The 13,754-nt window shown below is 32.8% G+C and overlaps 1 protein-coding gene across 1 annotated transcript in view; it reads right to left on the bottom strand.

Moving 5' to 3' along the window:
* Positions 1-870: 870 nt before the first annotated feature.
* The window catches only part of LOC106715120 (helicostatins), a 30,452-nt gene continuing 17,568 nt past the window's right edge, over positions 871-13,754 (bottom strand). Inside the window, exons 2-4 of the mRNA XM_014508343.2 lie at positions 1,617-1,862; positions 1,405-1,532; positions 871-1,236 (exon numbers count right to left, since the gene is read on the bottom strand). Coding sequence (XP_014363829.2) covers positions 938-1,236; positions 1,405-1,532; positions 1,617-1,861 — 672 coding nt within the window. The 5' untranslated portion in view covers position 1,862 and the 3' untranslated portion in view covers positions 871-937. The remainder of the gene's footprint in view (positions 1,237-1,404; positions 1,533-1,616; positions 1,863-13,754) is intronic.

Genomic DNA, 13,754 nt, shown 5'->3' on the forward strand with positions numbered 1-13,754 from the left:
AAACAATCCTAAGACAAGATAAACAATTAAGTTACTACTATATTTTCTGACATAGACTTCTGTAAAGACACCAAAGAAAGTAAGACTACAAATAAGTTATCCATAAAATATAGCTCCGTGATACACAATTTTTAAGATGAAACAAGTAACAATGTTAACAAACTATACAAAAATCTACATCACATCAACAATAATATACAAAATGATGTCCAATTCCAAATTACAAAGAGTTGGAGAAACATCGAGGCTCTTAACTTTGAGAACATCGTAGAGTTGAAGATATTAAAATATTTAACTTCCACCTATACAATATATGCAAGGTATAACATTTGGCATACTCTATGGAATCCAGTCAATTGAGAGCTTAAATAGAAACATTTAATTCTATCAATAAAGATGAACATTCACGTGAACTTTATTAAAATTAAATATGTGGAATAATAATAATAAATCTTTATTGTACATTTTACATATCTATTTCATTATAACCTTGACTCCTTTACTAGGTTTCCCTGTATTAAAGGAGCCAATGACTTCCCTTATATGTTGAAATGTATGTACAATTTTTGAATTTAATGAACATTTTAAAACCAAAAGAGAAAAAGTAAACCAATTATTATAAAATTATTTTTATGAATTACGAAAAAAAAAACAATAATTTTAAGCTGTATTTTTGTAAAAGATTTTATTGTGAACCTTGGCTGGTAAGTACACAACAAAATCCGTTACAGTTAAAACTAAATTGTGTAAGAAAGACTAATATTTTTGTCGAATTAGTGCTCAAAGAAACATTAAGATTACATAATTTCTGAAAATGTTCTAAAATATTGAAATTAAACTGGAAAGCGAAGAAAAAAATATTGATATGACTATTTTTTTTTAATTTACGAACAGCATTTCACGTGAATTTCATCTAAAAGTAAAACGATGTTAAAATTTACACTTCCATATAGTTATCGCTGTCATCAATGACGTCAGATCGTTTACCGAGACCGAAGCTGAACCGGTGAATGTCACGCTCTCTCTTCCCCAGACCGAAGTTGTACTTGCTGAGTCGTTTCCCCAGACCGAAGTTGTAGTTCCTGGCCCGCTTCCCGAGACCGAAGCTGTAGAGCTGTGGTCTTTTCCCCAAACCGAAGTCGTACATGCGAGCGCGTTTCTCTTCATTTTCCTCATCTTCAGCCAGCCGTTTTCCGAGACCGAAACTGTATGGTCTTGCGCGCTTGATCTCGTAAACTGTAAATGTAATTGTGACTTTAAATACTGGCGCTGTATAAATTCAAGTAAAATAATTGAAACAACAAGAAGTTTATAGGAATCAATTCGAAGAATTTTTTTTTTGAAGACATTTGTTATATATTAATGTTGGTACATGTTGTTATGGTTAAGATAGAAAATATTTACCTGCAGGGTCATCGTATTGTTCAAAGATTTCTGGAACTTGAGCCTGGTCCATATCTGATACAAATTCCTCGCTGCTCTGATCCTCGTCCACGGAGCGCTTGCCGAGACCGAATGAGTAGAGTCGTGACCTAAAGATCAAATTATTTTTTTTAAACCACGGAGAACTACAGATGACTTTTGAAAACAGGATTATAACATTTCCTATATCCTACCTTTTCCCCAATCCGAAGTTGTAAACAGGCAATCTCTTGTATTCGGACACGTAACTGTAAGCCCGTTTACCCAAGCCGAAGTCATACCGCGGAGATCTCTTCTCTAGCGGGGCGGAGTGGTCGGTGTGGGCAATCTGCATGTCTTGCGAGTCCTGCGTCCCATGGGTCTCGTCGTTACGTACGCTTTCCGGGGTGCAGAATACTGCTCCCAAGCAAATGATAAGAATAATGGTGTTGTACATCATTCTGTAACAAAATGAGAAAAGAATTTAGGACTTCTCCTTTATAGATGACTAGCGACCCGCCCCGGCTTTGCACGGGTGCAATGCAAAATACACCTACTACAGAATGTCCTTATACACAACGTTCACAGCGTTCACATTAGAAACCTTTAAATTTATCAGTGTTTCTCTACTATATTATGCATTTATTATACATACAAACCTTCCTTAAGAATCACTCTATCTATTAAAAAAAACCGCGTCAAAATCCGTTGCGTAGTTTTAAAGATCTAAGCATACATACGGACATACAGCGAAAGCGACTTTGTTTTATACTATGTATTGATATAAAGATTTATGTTTTCTAATACTGATATTAATACAGTTACTAAAGCAGTAACTTTTCTTTAAAATATAACAAAATGAAATGGTGTAAAAGGACACTTAATTATGCCAGTTTCCATGTAATCTATATATATAAAAGAAAGTCGTGTTAGTTACACCATTTATAACTCAAGAACGGCTGAATCGATTTGACTGAAAATTGGTAGGCAGGTAGCTTAGAACCAGGAAACGGACATAGGGTAATTTTTACCCCGTTTTCTATTTTTTATTCCGCGCGGACGGAGTCGCGGGTAAAAGCTAGTTTCTAATAAAATCCAATGCAACATTTTCCATGTTAATATCAATAAAACTTACAAACTGTAAATACTGCCAATGTATGCTTTTTAAAACTGTGGAATTTTCCAGAACATACTTTATTTGTTGGAAAATAGTTTGTATATTAACAATCGGTTTATTGTACTAACTTTATTGACACTCGTGTGGTAATATCCATTGTACGAAGACCTCTAGTATTTTTTATTTCTATTTGTGGAAGAGGTCTTCTGTATATGGTAACAAATTGTCAGTTGGAATGTAAGTGGTAGTTTTAAATTCAATCTCAGAGACACGAGTTATTCGAGGAACTTGTGTATTGGTATTAAATGAAAAGGTTACAATATCGTGTATTGCACATTTTTTTGCAGCTGCCTTCCAAAGTACAAGAAGATAAAAATAGAATTTTTGCTTTTGTTTTAATATAGATAAATGTTCATATTAAACTAGCTTTTACACGCGACTCCGTCCGCGGAATAAAAAAAATGCACACAAAGTAAAAAAAATCCTATGTCCGTCTCCTAGTTCTAGTTCTAAGCTACCTCCCATCAATTTTCAGCTAAATCAGTTCGACCGAACTTGAGTTATAAGTAGTGTAATTAAAACGACTTTCTTTTATTTATATGCTAGCTTTTACCCGCTACTCCGTCCGCGCGGAATAAAAAAAATGCACACAAAGTAAAAAAAATCCTATGTCCGTCTCCTAGTTCTAGTTCTAAGCTACCTCCCATCAATTTTCAGCTAAATCAGTTCGACCGATCTTGAGTTATAAATAGTGTAACTAACACAACTTTCTTTTATATATATAGATAGATATACTATTACACTATAGGGTTAAAAGGGTCTAGCCATGTTCTTGTGTGTATTCGAACAATTAATTAAAACGCCACTATTCCGGAAAGGAGAGGCCCGCGAAGGTGTTGAATAAATAATGTGTAATTTGCTATACTACTAAATTTATTAGTTTTTTCATTGAATAAATAAAGAAATACGTGAATCGTAATAATGTTATTGTATAATTTCGACTTTTCCTACCCCGATTTTTTTATCTGCAGGTCCAGGGTTCAAATGTCGCCATGTACAAATGTGTTTTTCCATTTTACATAAATCTATATTTATCTGACGCAAACGCACATATCTGAAAAGTAATTCAATTATATGTGTGAAGTCAATCAAACTGCACTGCTCCAGCGTGGTTGATTATGGCCTAGTCACACCTAACTTGGGGTAGACTCCGAGTCCCTTAGTGGGAACGTATAGTGAGCATATGATGTTGATTTTAATGTCATATGGATGATCATATTGACATAAGCTTTTGGTAATTTAAATCACACTAAGGTCATAAATACAAATGGATTTTTTATTCACAAAACGAAAAAAAAAGATAGGAGTAATGTAATAATATTAAATGTGATCAATTTAGTTAATTAAGTATAGTTTTACCTGATTTTAAAAATCTTTAATTTAAATTACACTTTCAAGTATTTCGAAATGTCGTATCTCCAATCATAATTTTAAGTAAAGCATTCTAAATAGGAAGTTTGTGGGCGAGATCGTAAACCTGAAGAACCTATTAGCAGTAAAGGTAGAGATAAAATTCAATGACAAATTAATGAAACGGAACACTTGACCGTGAGATTTAAGTATTTGCACTTCGTAAAATTTCATTGTACAATAACTTTTATCAGCATATCCATGCACAGTTTATGCATACTGAAAATAAAATGATTGTACTCGTATATAAATACCTAAGCATTCTTCCTAATTTGATTATCCTAGTTGAAACAGTTTGTTACACTCAAAATCGTTAGTTAACTCAATGTTTAGATGGATTGATTGTTTTTTTGGAACGAAGTTCCTTATCGCGCGTTGTGAAAGGGGGCTAGATGGAAAAAATTCTTACGAAAAGTTGTCACGACACTTTTTGCCGAATGAGCGCTACTTCACCATGGCAACGACGTGACAATATGTAACGAAAATTCATAGAAATAAAATGTACTTCTTGTGAAGACTTAAGTTTTTTATTCATAGAATAAACATTGGTTCCTTCACTAATTAATAGAAAGGAACTTCGTTCCATCCGGGTGTCCCTTGACACCTCTCAAGTTTTTTTTATTTATAAGAGAAGGGAGCAAACGTGCGGCGGGAACACTGAGGTGATCACCGAAATCCATGGACATCCGCAACATCAGAGGAACTGCAGATACGTTGCCGACCTTTAAGGAAATGGTATGCTAACTTCTTGAAGGTCCCTAAGTCGTATTAGATATAGGTAGACAGATAATGTATAGACAGACTGTTCCACAACGCGGGTGTACGAGTCAGGAAGTTGCGCGAGAATCGCACCGTTGTGGAATGGTTAGAAGGTATCTAATCTAATCCTTATGTTATCCCGGCCGGTATCGGCCACGGCGACTGTCTTCAGCTCCGGTTTTGACGTTGGTGTGCTCGCATGTGACTTATGTAGCCAATTTTGTTTGAAAAATCCTCGCACATTGCGGATATGAGAGCACACCTTTCACGTAATTATAGCTGATAGCCGCAGGTGAACAAGCTGTCAGCTCGTCGCGTCTGGCATCTAGTTCAAGGAGCCGCCGGTTTTCAAATTGTTTGACGCTATGTTTAACTAGCGCTCTTCACTCCGGCCGTCTGGCAGCTTTCTGCTCCCACAGAAGGATTGATGACACACTGCATCTATGGTACTGCTAAACAGATCTCACTGATTTGGCATAGATATAGAACGTAGTCTGGAAAAACACATAGGCTAATAATGAAAGTTCTTTTTAACGCCGCGCGGGCGGAATCGCGGGCAACAGTTAGTCTATGTGCACTGAATGTGCTGATATTTCTTATGTTTTTTAAACAGTGGTAGTTTTTCTTCTGAAATAGACATTAAAGTCAGTGATTTGTATCAATAAGGAATTTCTAATATCATATGAGGTTACATTCATTGATTTTAATGAGGCGTCATTTTATTCAGATTGAAAGAAGCTAATCCTCTTACGACATGTGAAATAAGAACTTTAGCGAGATCTTTTCACAGTAAATTAAATCCGTAATTTATTTATACTTATGATGTATTTATACACATAATGTGTTGATTTAAATTATGTAATTTTACTTGTTGGGGAAGGAAGGTCTTAGAATGGAGGCCACGGCAGGGGACCAGGAGCGTGGGGTGTCCTCCTTCCAGGTGGACCGACGACATAGTTCGCACGGCAGGAAGTTGTTGGATACGGAAGGCGGAGGACCGCGTATTGTGGAAGGCATATGGAAAGGCCTATGCCCAGCAGTGGGCATATAAAGGCTGTTGATGATGATGATGATGATTTTACTTTGTTATTAACAAAGGTTACACCAAATTTTGGTTACAAATGTTGTCGGAAATTATATTTTTAGCCTCAAGTTAAACTTCCATTCTTATCCACTAAACTTAAAAGACTTATGTTAATTGCACAGTGTATTTAAAGCTTAAGAATTAGCTTGAATATTTGTTACAGTCGCCATCGTAACGACATCAACAAAATTTGTATTAAAATTTGTGCAGCGCCCCCTACAGGGCGGAAAGTACACTAACAATGTCAACCAAATTTGACATAATTGACGATGATCGCAAATGTTTATGCTAAGACCACTGTGATTTTTTTACGCTATATCCTGTGAAATGAAGGGTAATAATCTCGAATAACGCAAGAACAAAGTCTTTTCATTCTATTTTGTACATGATTCGTACAACGCGAAACCGTTTTCAAAACTTCGTGATTGAATTTTAAACTAGGCTGTCATTCTTTTTACTTGCCATTCATACGGGGAAAATGTCGATCCGGCTTACAAGCGAAAATAGACTTTAACAAGATTGGAATAAGATTAAAAGCTAGTATGATGTATTAAAATGGTGATAAGCGGTGGGTTGTTGGAATTTGCGGCTGTGTAAAATTGAAAAAAGTTTCCCGTGCATAGAGCACGCGTCAACACATCGTAAACTATGGGCATATAATATAGGTGTGTTTTACTGAGTTAAATTAAATCTTTATATACACGAATTAAATTTTCAAAATACGTAGAATTTTCCTATGTATATTTCTTTTATTCCCATTAGTACTATTCCTTTTATATATATTTATTCTTATGTCAAAAACTAGTGCTAAATACTACTTAATTATATTTTATTTTACTATGAAATATATTGTATATTTCGTTGAATTAAACTATCTAACAATTGACGTTAATACGTTCATCATCAGCTCACTATACGTCCCCACCGAGTCGAGGTGCTCGGAGCCTACCTCAAGTTAGGGGTGACTAGGCCATAGTCAACCACGCTGGCCAAGTGCGGATTGAGTTCACACATATCATTGAATTACTTCTCAGATATGTGCAGCAATGCGATGTTTTCCTTCACCTTAAGAACGTCGGATAAATGTACATATGTAAATCGAAAATCTCATTGGTACATGACGGGATTCGAACCCAGGACCTGCAGATTGCAAGTGCTTAACCCCTGAGCCACCGACGCTCTGTCAATACGTAAATTAATATCAAATTATCGAATGCAATAAATCGTTCTCTAACCTGCAGTAAATCTGTCAGCAAATGGCGTCACTTGATTTACGAACCTTGCGCGGAATGGTCTCCTACCGTATAATGATGTAATTATAGTCTAAGAGCCATTTGTACTAGTTCCTGTTCTTTTCAAGGAATTCTTATCTGCGTATATTTTAGCATGGCTCTCAGACTATCAAAGAAATTAAACTATTACAATCCTAACGATTATAATAGTTATGTTATTCTGAATAATTTACAAGGAAGATGCCGAGATACTATTTTATTTTCAATATATCTATACAATTAATACAATAATCTATACAAGTGTCGTAAGTTATATTTAAAAAAAAAATCGACGACATGATGTTTTTTATTGCATTTTACGGAAAACTAATTTTTGAAATTTTTGTCTGACACAAAAGACAAAAATTTCTTCCGGTTACTGACCGAAACGGCTGGACAGATATTGACGAGACTTCGTCGCAGGCAAACGAAATTTTTCCAATGGTTAAGATGTTTGGGATTATCCTACCACCCATCCCCGTATGGTTAAAAACAAGAGTATTAAGCATTTCTATGAACAACAGTATATAATGTAACAAAAGTTAATTTTCATTCGTTAGAAATCTCGTCTGACTATACCTTTATGAATTCACTAGCTGTCATATGCGACTTCGTCCGCGCGGCTTAAAAAAAACTTAATTAGTAGCCTATGTGTTCATCATCATCATGCCAATGCCATGCCATTTCATCGAGAACAAACATCCTCCTTCAAATAAACATCAAACCATATAAACATTCGCATTTATAACATTAGTATATATTACGGCCTCGGGGTTGTATACAGCCTTTTTGGACATTTTTATGAAATATTTTTCTTTTATTTGACATATTTCGTTTTTGACGTTTTGCTTTATACATCTTGTTCGCATTTTCATCTTGTACATTTTATATAACTTTATCTTATTCCTGTCTTTTTGTATCAGTTCATAGTGAAAATTTAATCATCGCGTATCGTTCAAATTGAAAACAAAAAAAAAAAAAAACATCAGTCTTGTAACAAAAAGCATTTATATTTCTTTAATACATATAAAAATACATAATAGTCTATCGAAGGCGAACATCAACAAAAGCCTAGGTGTTGCATACATGATTATTTATTTGTTTGTGTGAAATTGTCACAAAATGTGTCAACTCTACAGCGCAGGAAACTTTGGTATTACAACGTAATTACCTACCTCTATTTAAACAACTAACACGCGTTAATATTCATACAAGAGGGAAAACAAGGTGATTAGATTTCAGAACTATCAACAATAAATAAACTGTAGCTGCCATTGAGTTTAAAGATATGGTTGTAATCATTTTACTGTGCATCCACGACAGTCAGTCAGTCACACAAAAACATAACGTCTCTATTATTCTCCTCGAATACAACAAAGATAACAACATCTTTCTTAAGTAACAGTGGTGGAAAATTACAGTGTTTTATTAACACCTCACTCTTTAACATCACCTACATATTTGAGCTAACAGAAATGTCAAAGCATGTTTTTAAAACATAAACAAAAAACTAAAACGAACAGTCTATGGTATAAAAAGTATTCTCAAAGGTCAAAGTACTAAGATTAAAAAAGTTAACGCAGATTACAAAAGCTTAATATAAATAAAATGAGCGGAAAGTTAATTAAGTTTTCATTAGTTCTTATTAAAGCAGATGAAGGTATAAAGTCCGGTCACGTGTGTACACGTTCTGTATACTCTCTTATAGAGAGTTGTCATTACAAGAAGCAAGAATTAACCAATTTGTTCGAAGTTTTCTTCCTAATTTTATTACGTAAAAGATTCTACGAACAACAAGTTCAGTTTAATTTGGAACATGTTTGTCTGTTTTATTTGTAATTGGATCTAAAAGATTGAAGATTACGATAAAACAATAGTAAATGAAGGCAAATATTTTTTATTAATACATGTAAGTATGAAAAGGAAAAATTAAGATATAGAGCCTTTTATAATGGACATTTTAATACGTTTATCTAACCATTAGTTGACCTTTTGAAACATTTTCCTTTGCTCTTTGAGCGGAAAGATAAATCCCTTTTCTTACTACATGGAATAAAATGGACTATTTTAATCTGATCTTTATAATGTACAAAACTGACCGTTACGAGTTTAGTAAATGGATTATATTTTTAATTTGTATTGGAATATGTATACTGCCAGTTATATAATATGTCGATTTTTTTTTATTGTCTAGAAAATTCAGTTTTTTCTTGTATTTGACAGTTAATTTTTTATTTTTATTTTTATAAGAGAAGGGGGCAAACGAGCAGCGGGAACACCAAGGTGTTCATCGACGACCATAGACATCTACAATACCAGGGGAATCGCAAATGCAAATTAAGATTAAATGATGTTTAATATTACATTATAACGCTTAGTGAAGTTGCAAAATAAGAAAATATTGTTAGATGAGGAAAACCGTCGGACACATTTTGTAATTTTTGTACTGGGCATTTTTCTACGAAGCTTGTATTAAACTAGCTGTCACCCGCGACTCAATCTGCACGGAATTAAAAATAAACTTCATTAGTAGCCTATGTGTTCTTTCAGACTATCCTCTACATCTGTGCCAAATTTCATCAATATTCGTTGAGTCGTTCCGGAGATACCTTCAAACATCCATCCATCTAAACATTCGCATTTATAATATTAATAAGATTTAAATTAAATTTACTATTACATTTATAATTTTCAAAATGACAACAAAATGTTCTATCTATAAGAAATAATTGTATAGAGATGGATATTTTAGATAAAAGTAATAAATAATACTACGGAGTGACGTCACCTGTATTCTGTTAACTTTCATAGAAAATTCTAGAACAAAATCTTTGTATTTCGTATTTTGTAGTTCCGATGAGGTGGCATCTCATTCTACATTGAAATATCAATCTTTGTAAAAGATCGTAGCACTGGAAAGCGAGACAAGAGAAGATTACTCTTTTCTTTGGAATTATTTGAATGGAAATTACTTGATGTTTTTATAAATTTTAGCTTAAATAACATTTGCAACATTATGAAAAAACAAAAATAACATACTACCGAATGCAGAGTTGGAAAGTGAACTTCTTTTCAGAAAACACGAAAAACTCCCTTAGTACTAAACAATATGTTCGGAAATCAATATAGTACATTCAAGTTAAATTCGTTCCAGTTTATTTATATTTTTAACTAGCTTTTACCGCGACTCCGTCCGCGTGGAATAAAAAAAAATAGAAAACGGGGTAAAAATTATCCTATGTCCGTTTCCTGGTTCTAAGCTACCTGCCCACCAATTTTCAGTCAAATCGATTCAGCCGTTCTTGAGTTATAAATAGTGTAACTAACACGACCTTCTTTTATATATATAGATTAAAATAAAATATCTAGATCTAAGTTTTCTATTCAATTTATAACTGTATCAAAGATAAGTTATTACAAATGACTTTAAAAATATCTTCGAAACCGAATTTTCGGAATTAAAGTCAGAAATTTCAGATTTAAAAGGCATGTTGCCAAGTTATAAAGGTTTCTGTTTAGATTTAAATCAATATTAGACTTAACTATTAACTGCTTACTTATTTTTCCGACGAATCTCATATTTTTGACTACATTTAACAATATTATTCAAGCAACATATTAACTATATCGATACTTTTATTTCTATAAAATAGATTCAATTGAAAAATATATAAAAATTCTTTATAAACCTGGTATAAATTCTATTTGAAAACTTCCTCTTGACTGTTGAGTAATTAAATTATACTCAAGTTAATTAACATGTAGTTAGAAAGTTGTTCGTCGCCGTGTCTTTTGTTGTCCAAGTAATTGGACCCGATCTCTGGATTACTTCGTTGTTGAGTTTTCATGAACTTTGTGTGTCAGATGGAATACAATAATTATTTAAATTTCTTTTATTTATTAAAAGTTTTAATTATTTAAAAGTCTTTATTAAATTATCTGTCTTCATTTATGTGTTATTAATTAAAATTTTAAAGAATAGTGTTGTTTATTAGTTACAGTAACAAATTAATCATCATCATCTAGTTGGTTTTATCCCACTCACGTGGGGTCAGACCACAAGGTTTTTTAAACTTTAATGTTTTGGCTTAATTTTTTCGCCAATCCTACTTAAGAAAAATAAATTAAAATGTAATATTCAGGTAATTAAATTAAGTAAAAATCAAAAAATAATTCCTTCAAAATACTTCTAAAAGCAATAACAATAAACATGACTATATCTCGATTTTATGCAAAATCTTGAAGTTCGTAAGTTAACATAAAGTTCTGTGATCGTCAATCAAAAACAATTTAGCAACATGTAATCTTCGATAAGGTATCGTACAGGGTTAATAAAATTAAACGACCCCTTTGACTAATCGAGGGGAAGTTCACCTCGGTCGCAAAACAAACTATCTGCTTTCTGCCGGCGAAATATCTACCTCAAAGTCAAAGGTTACGAGCAAATTAACTTTGGCACAACGTTAACTTGATAAATGATTTTGTTTTTAAGGATACAAGTAGCTAAGTTTAAATTCGAACATCTTACTAATATTATAAATGCGAAAGTTTAGATGGATGGATGTTTATTTGAAGGTATCTCCAGATCGGCTCAACATATCTTGCTGAAACTTGGCACAGTTATAGAACATGGTCTGAAAGAACACAGAGGCTACTAAGTAATTAATGAACAAAGATTTTTTAATACAAATAGCTGACTGCACTTCTTATCCACATCAACTTTTTTTTATTAGAATAAATGACTTCTGTAGATTTTTGGTCCGTACGCTCTTTTGCGCATTTTCTCTTTTGTTTTATTTCTCATTTTTCTATTGTTAATTAATACTTTTTTTTCCAGGAAATTAAAAAATAACCCTGTTTAAAAGGTAACACTTTTAAATGCCACGTTTTTGTTACTATAAAAAACTTCACGTTCACTGTGAGTCGATTGGGATCATTCTCATACACTTTAAAACTAAAAAAACCAGAGACAACAATTATGTCACAATAATTGCGTGGAATATGTAAAATAAAACTTTGTTATATCTCTGTCAAATGACATTTTATTTCATTCATGCAGTCGTTTGTTATTGCCCACGGGTTTTAAAACCGCATGTTTCTTTATTATAAATGCAATGTATATAATAAAGTAAATGCTCATTTTCTTACAAACTAGAACAAACATTGTGCAAGAGTTAATTTAAAATTCCATTATATTTTGTATGGAGGAAAAGTACAAGCAAATTGAGGAATTATTTAAAGTCATAAGAAGTTTGTATGCAGATAATATTCATTTGGTGTTTTGTTAACAGGAAAATAAATAAAAGATGTATAAAAAGAACGTGGTTCAACAGGACTCTTAATAAACAGAATATTTCAACCGCCAATGTCTAACAAGTTAGTTTAGAAGTTTGTGCATGTTAAGCGTTAATAATTCAAAGTACAAATCTAAATGAAATCAAAGAAGTAACACGAATCTACGATAGTTGTAAATAACATATAGACGAATTGAGAACCTCCTCCTTTTTGAAATCGGTTAAAATGTCTAAAGACTGGCTGTTTTCATTCTATATTTGAACTTTTATGCAAAGATCAGATTAGGAAAAATACAGTAACCAAACAATTTTAGTACTTGATTAAACTTATATTTCGGAACATAAGTGCTAAATCATGTTTAGTGTTGGCCGATTATCAGATATGTCACTGACACGTTAAAGTGAACGCGAAATAGCTTTTAAATCTAGTAATATCCAGCTTTTGTATAGATAAGAGAGAATCTCGTTTTATTTAGTACATTCGACATGATAGATATTTAACCAAAATATAACCTAATCTCAAAGACAATAGGAAGCTATACTTCAAATTAAGTGCGTGGGAAACTGCGGTTGACATTTAATATATGTTACCTTCCATCATTGTCAATTTTAATCGCAATCGATCATATTGACACGTCGAAAGTGGGGGGGAAAATATTCCTAAAAGTTAACAGTAACTCATCTAATTTGTTCCCGACTGTCCCGTAAACGAGTACAGTCGCATCGTAAAGTAATAAGTATCTATTAGCAGTAAAGCAAAGCGATCAAACTCAACTCATTGTGAACTCTTGACCGTTTTATGTGTACTCACCTTTATGTCTATCTTTTAACACGTAATGTCGCACGCATAGTTCAGTAATGGATATATAAAATGTCGCTTATATTTTAAGATACTAAATATATATGGTTTAAATCCATATTATGAGTCTCCCTTAGTGACTACTTAACTCTGAGTGCGATAAAGACTTCGATAATGTACAATCATGGACGTTTAAATAAAATAAATAGAAAATAATTTCTAAATAGAAAAGTAATTAAAACATTTATTAATGCTTATTTATTTTTTAAACGCAAAATATCTTGCAGTAACGAGTTCCCCTGCATTAACAATATGAAGAGTTTGCATACGAAAATCGTTAAGTTACGAGAAAATGTAGAAAAAAAGGCATTAAACGAGTCAAACATTGCAACACAAAAGGTTGTATAACATTTAACAGGGAACGTGCTACAAAGAACGTCCGGAAAAAAATAAAACATTACGCTTTTTGTCTGTTTTCTACATTTTGTTCATATTTATTACTGCAGTCAGTGACTTGATTTTGGAAATTAAAAAAAAAAAAACTCTTAAAAAACTATTT

The sequence above is a fragment of the Papilio machaon genome, chromosome 22, assembly GCF_912999745.1.
Source record: "Papilio machaon chromosome 22, ilPapMach1.1, whole genome shotgun sequence".
Taxonomy (NCBI): Eukaryota; Metazoa; Arthropoda; class Insecta; order Lepidoptera; family Papilionidae; genus Papilio; species Papilio machaon.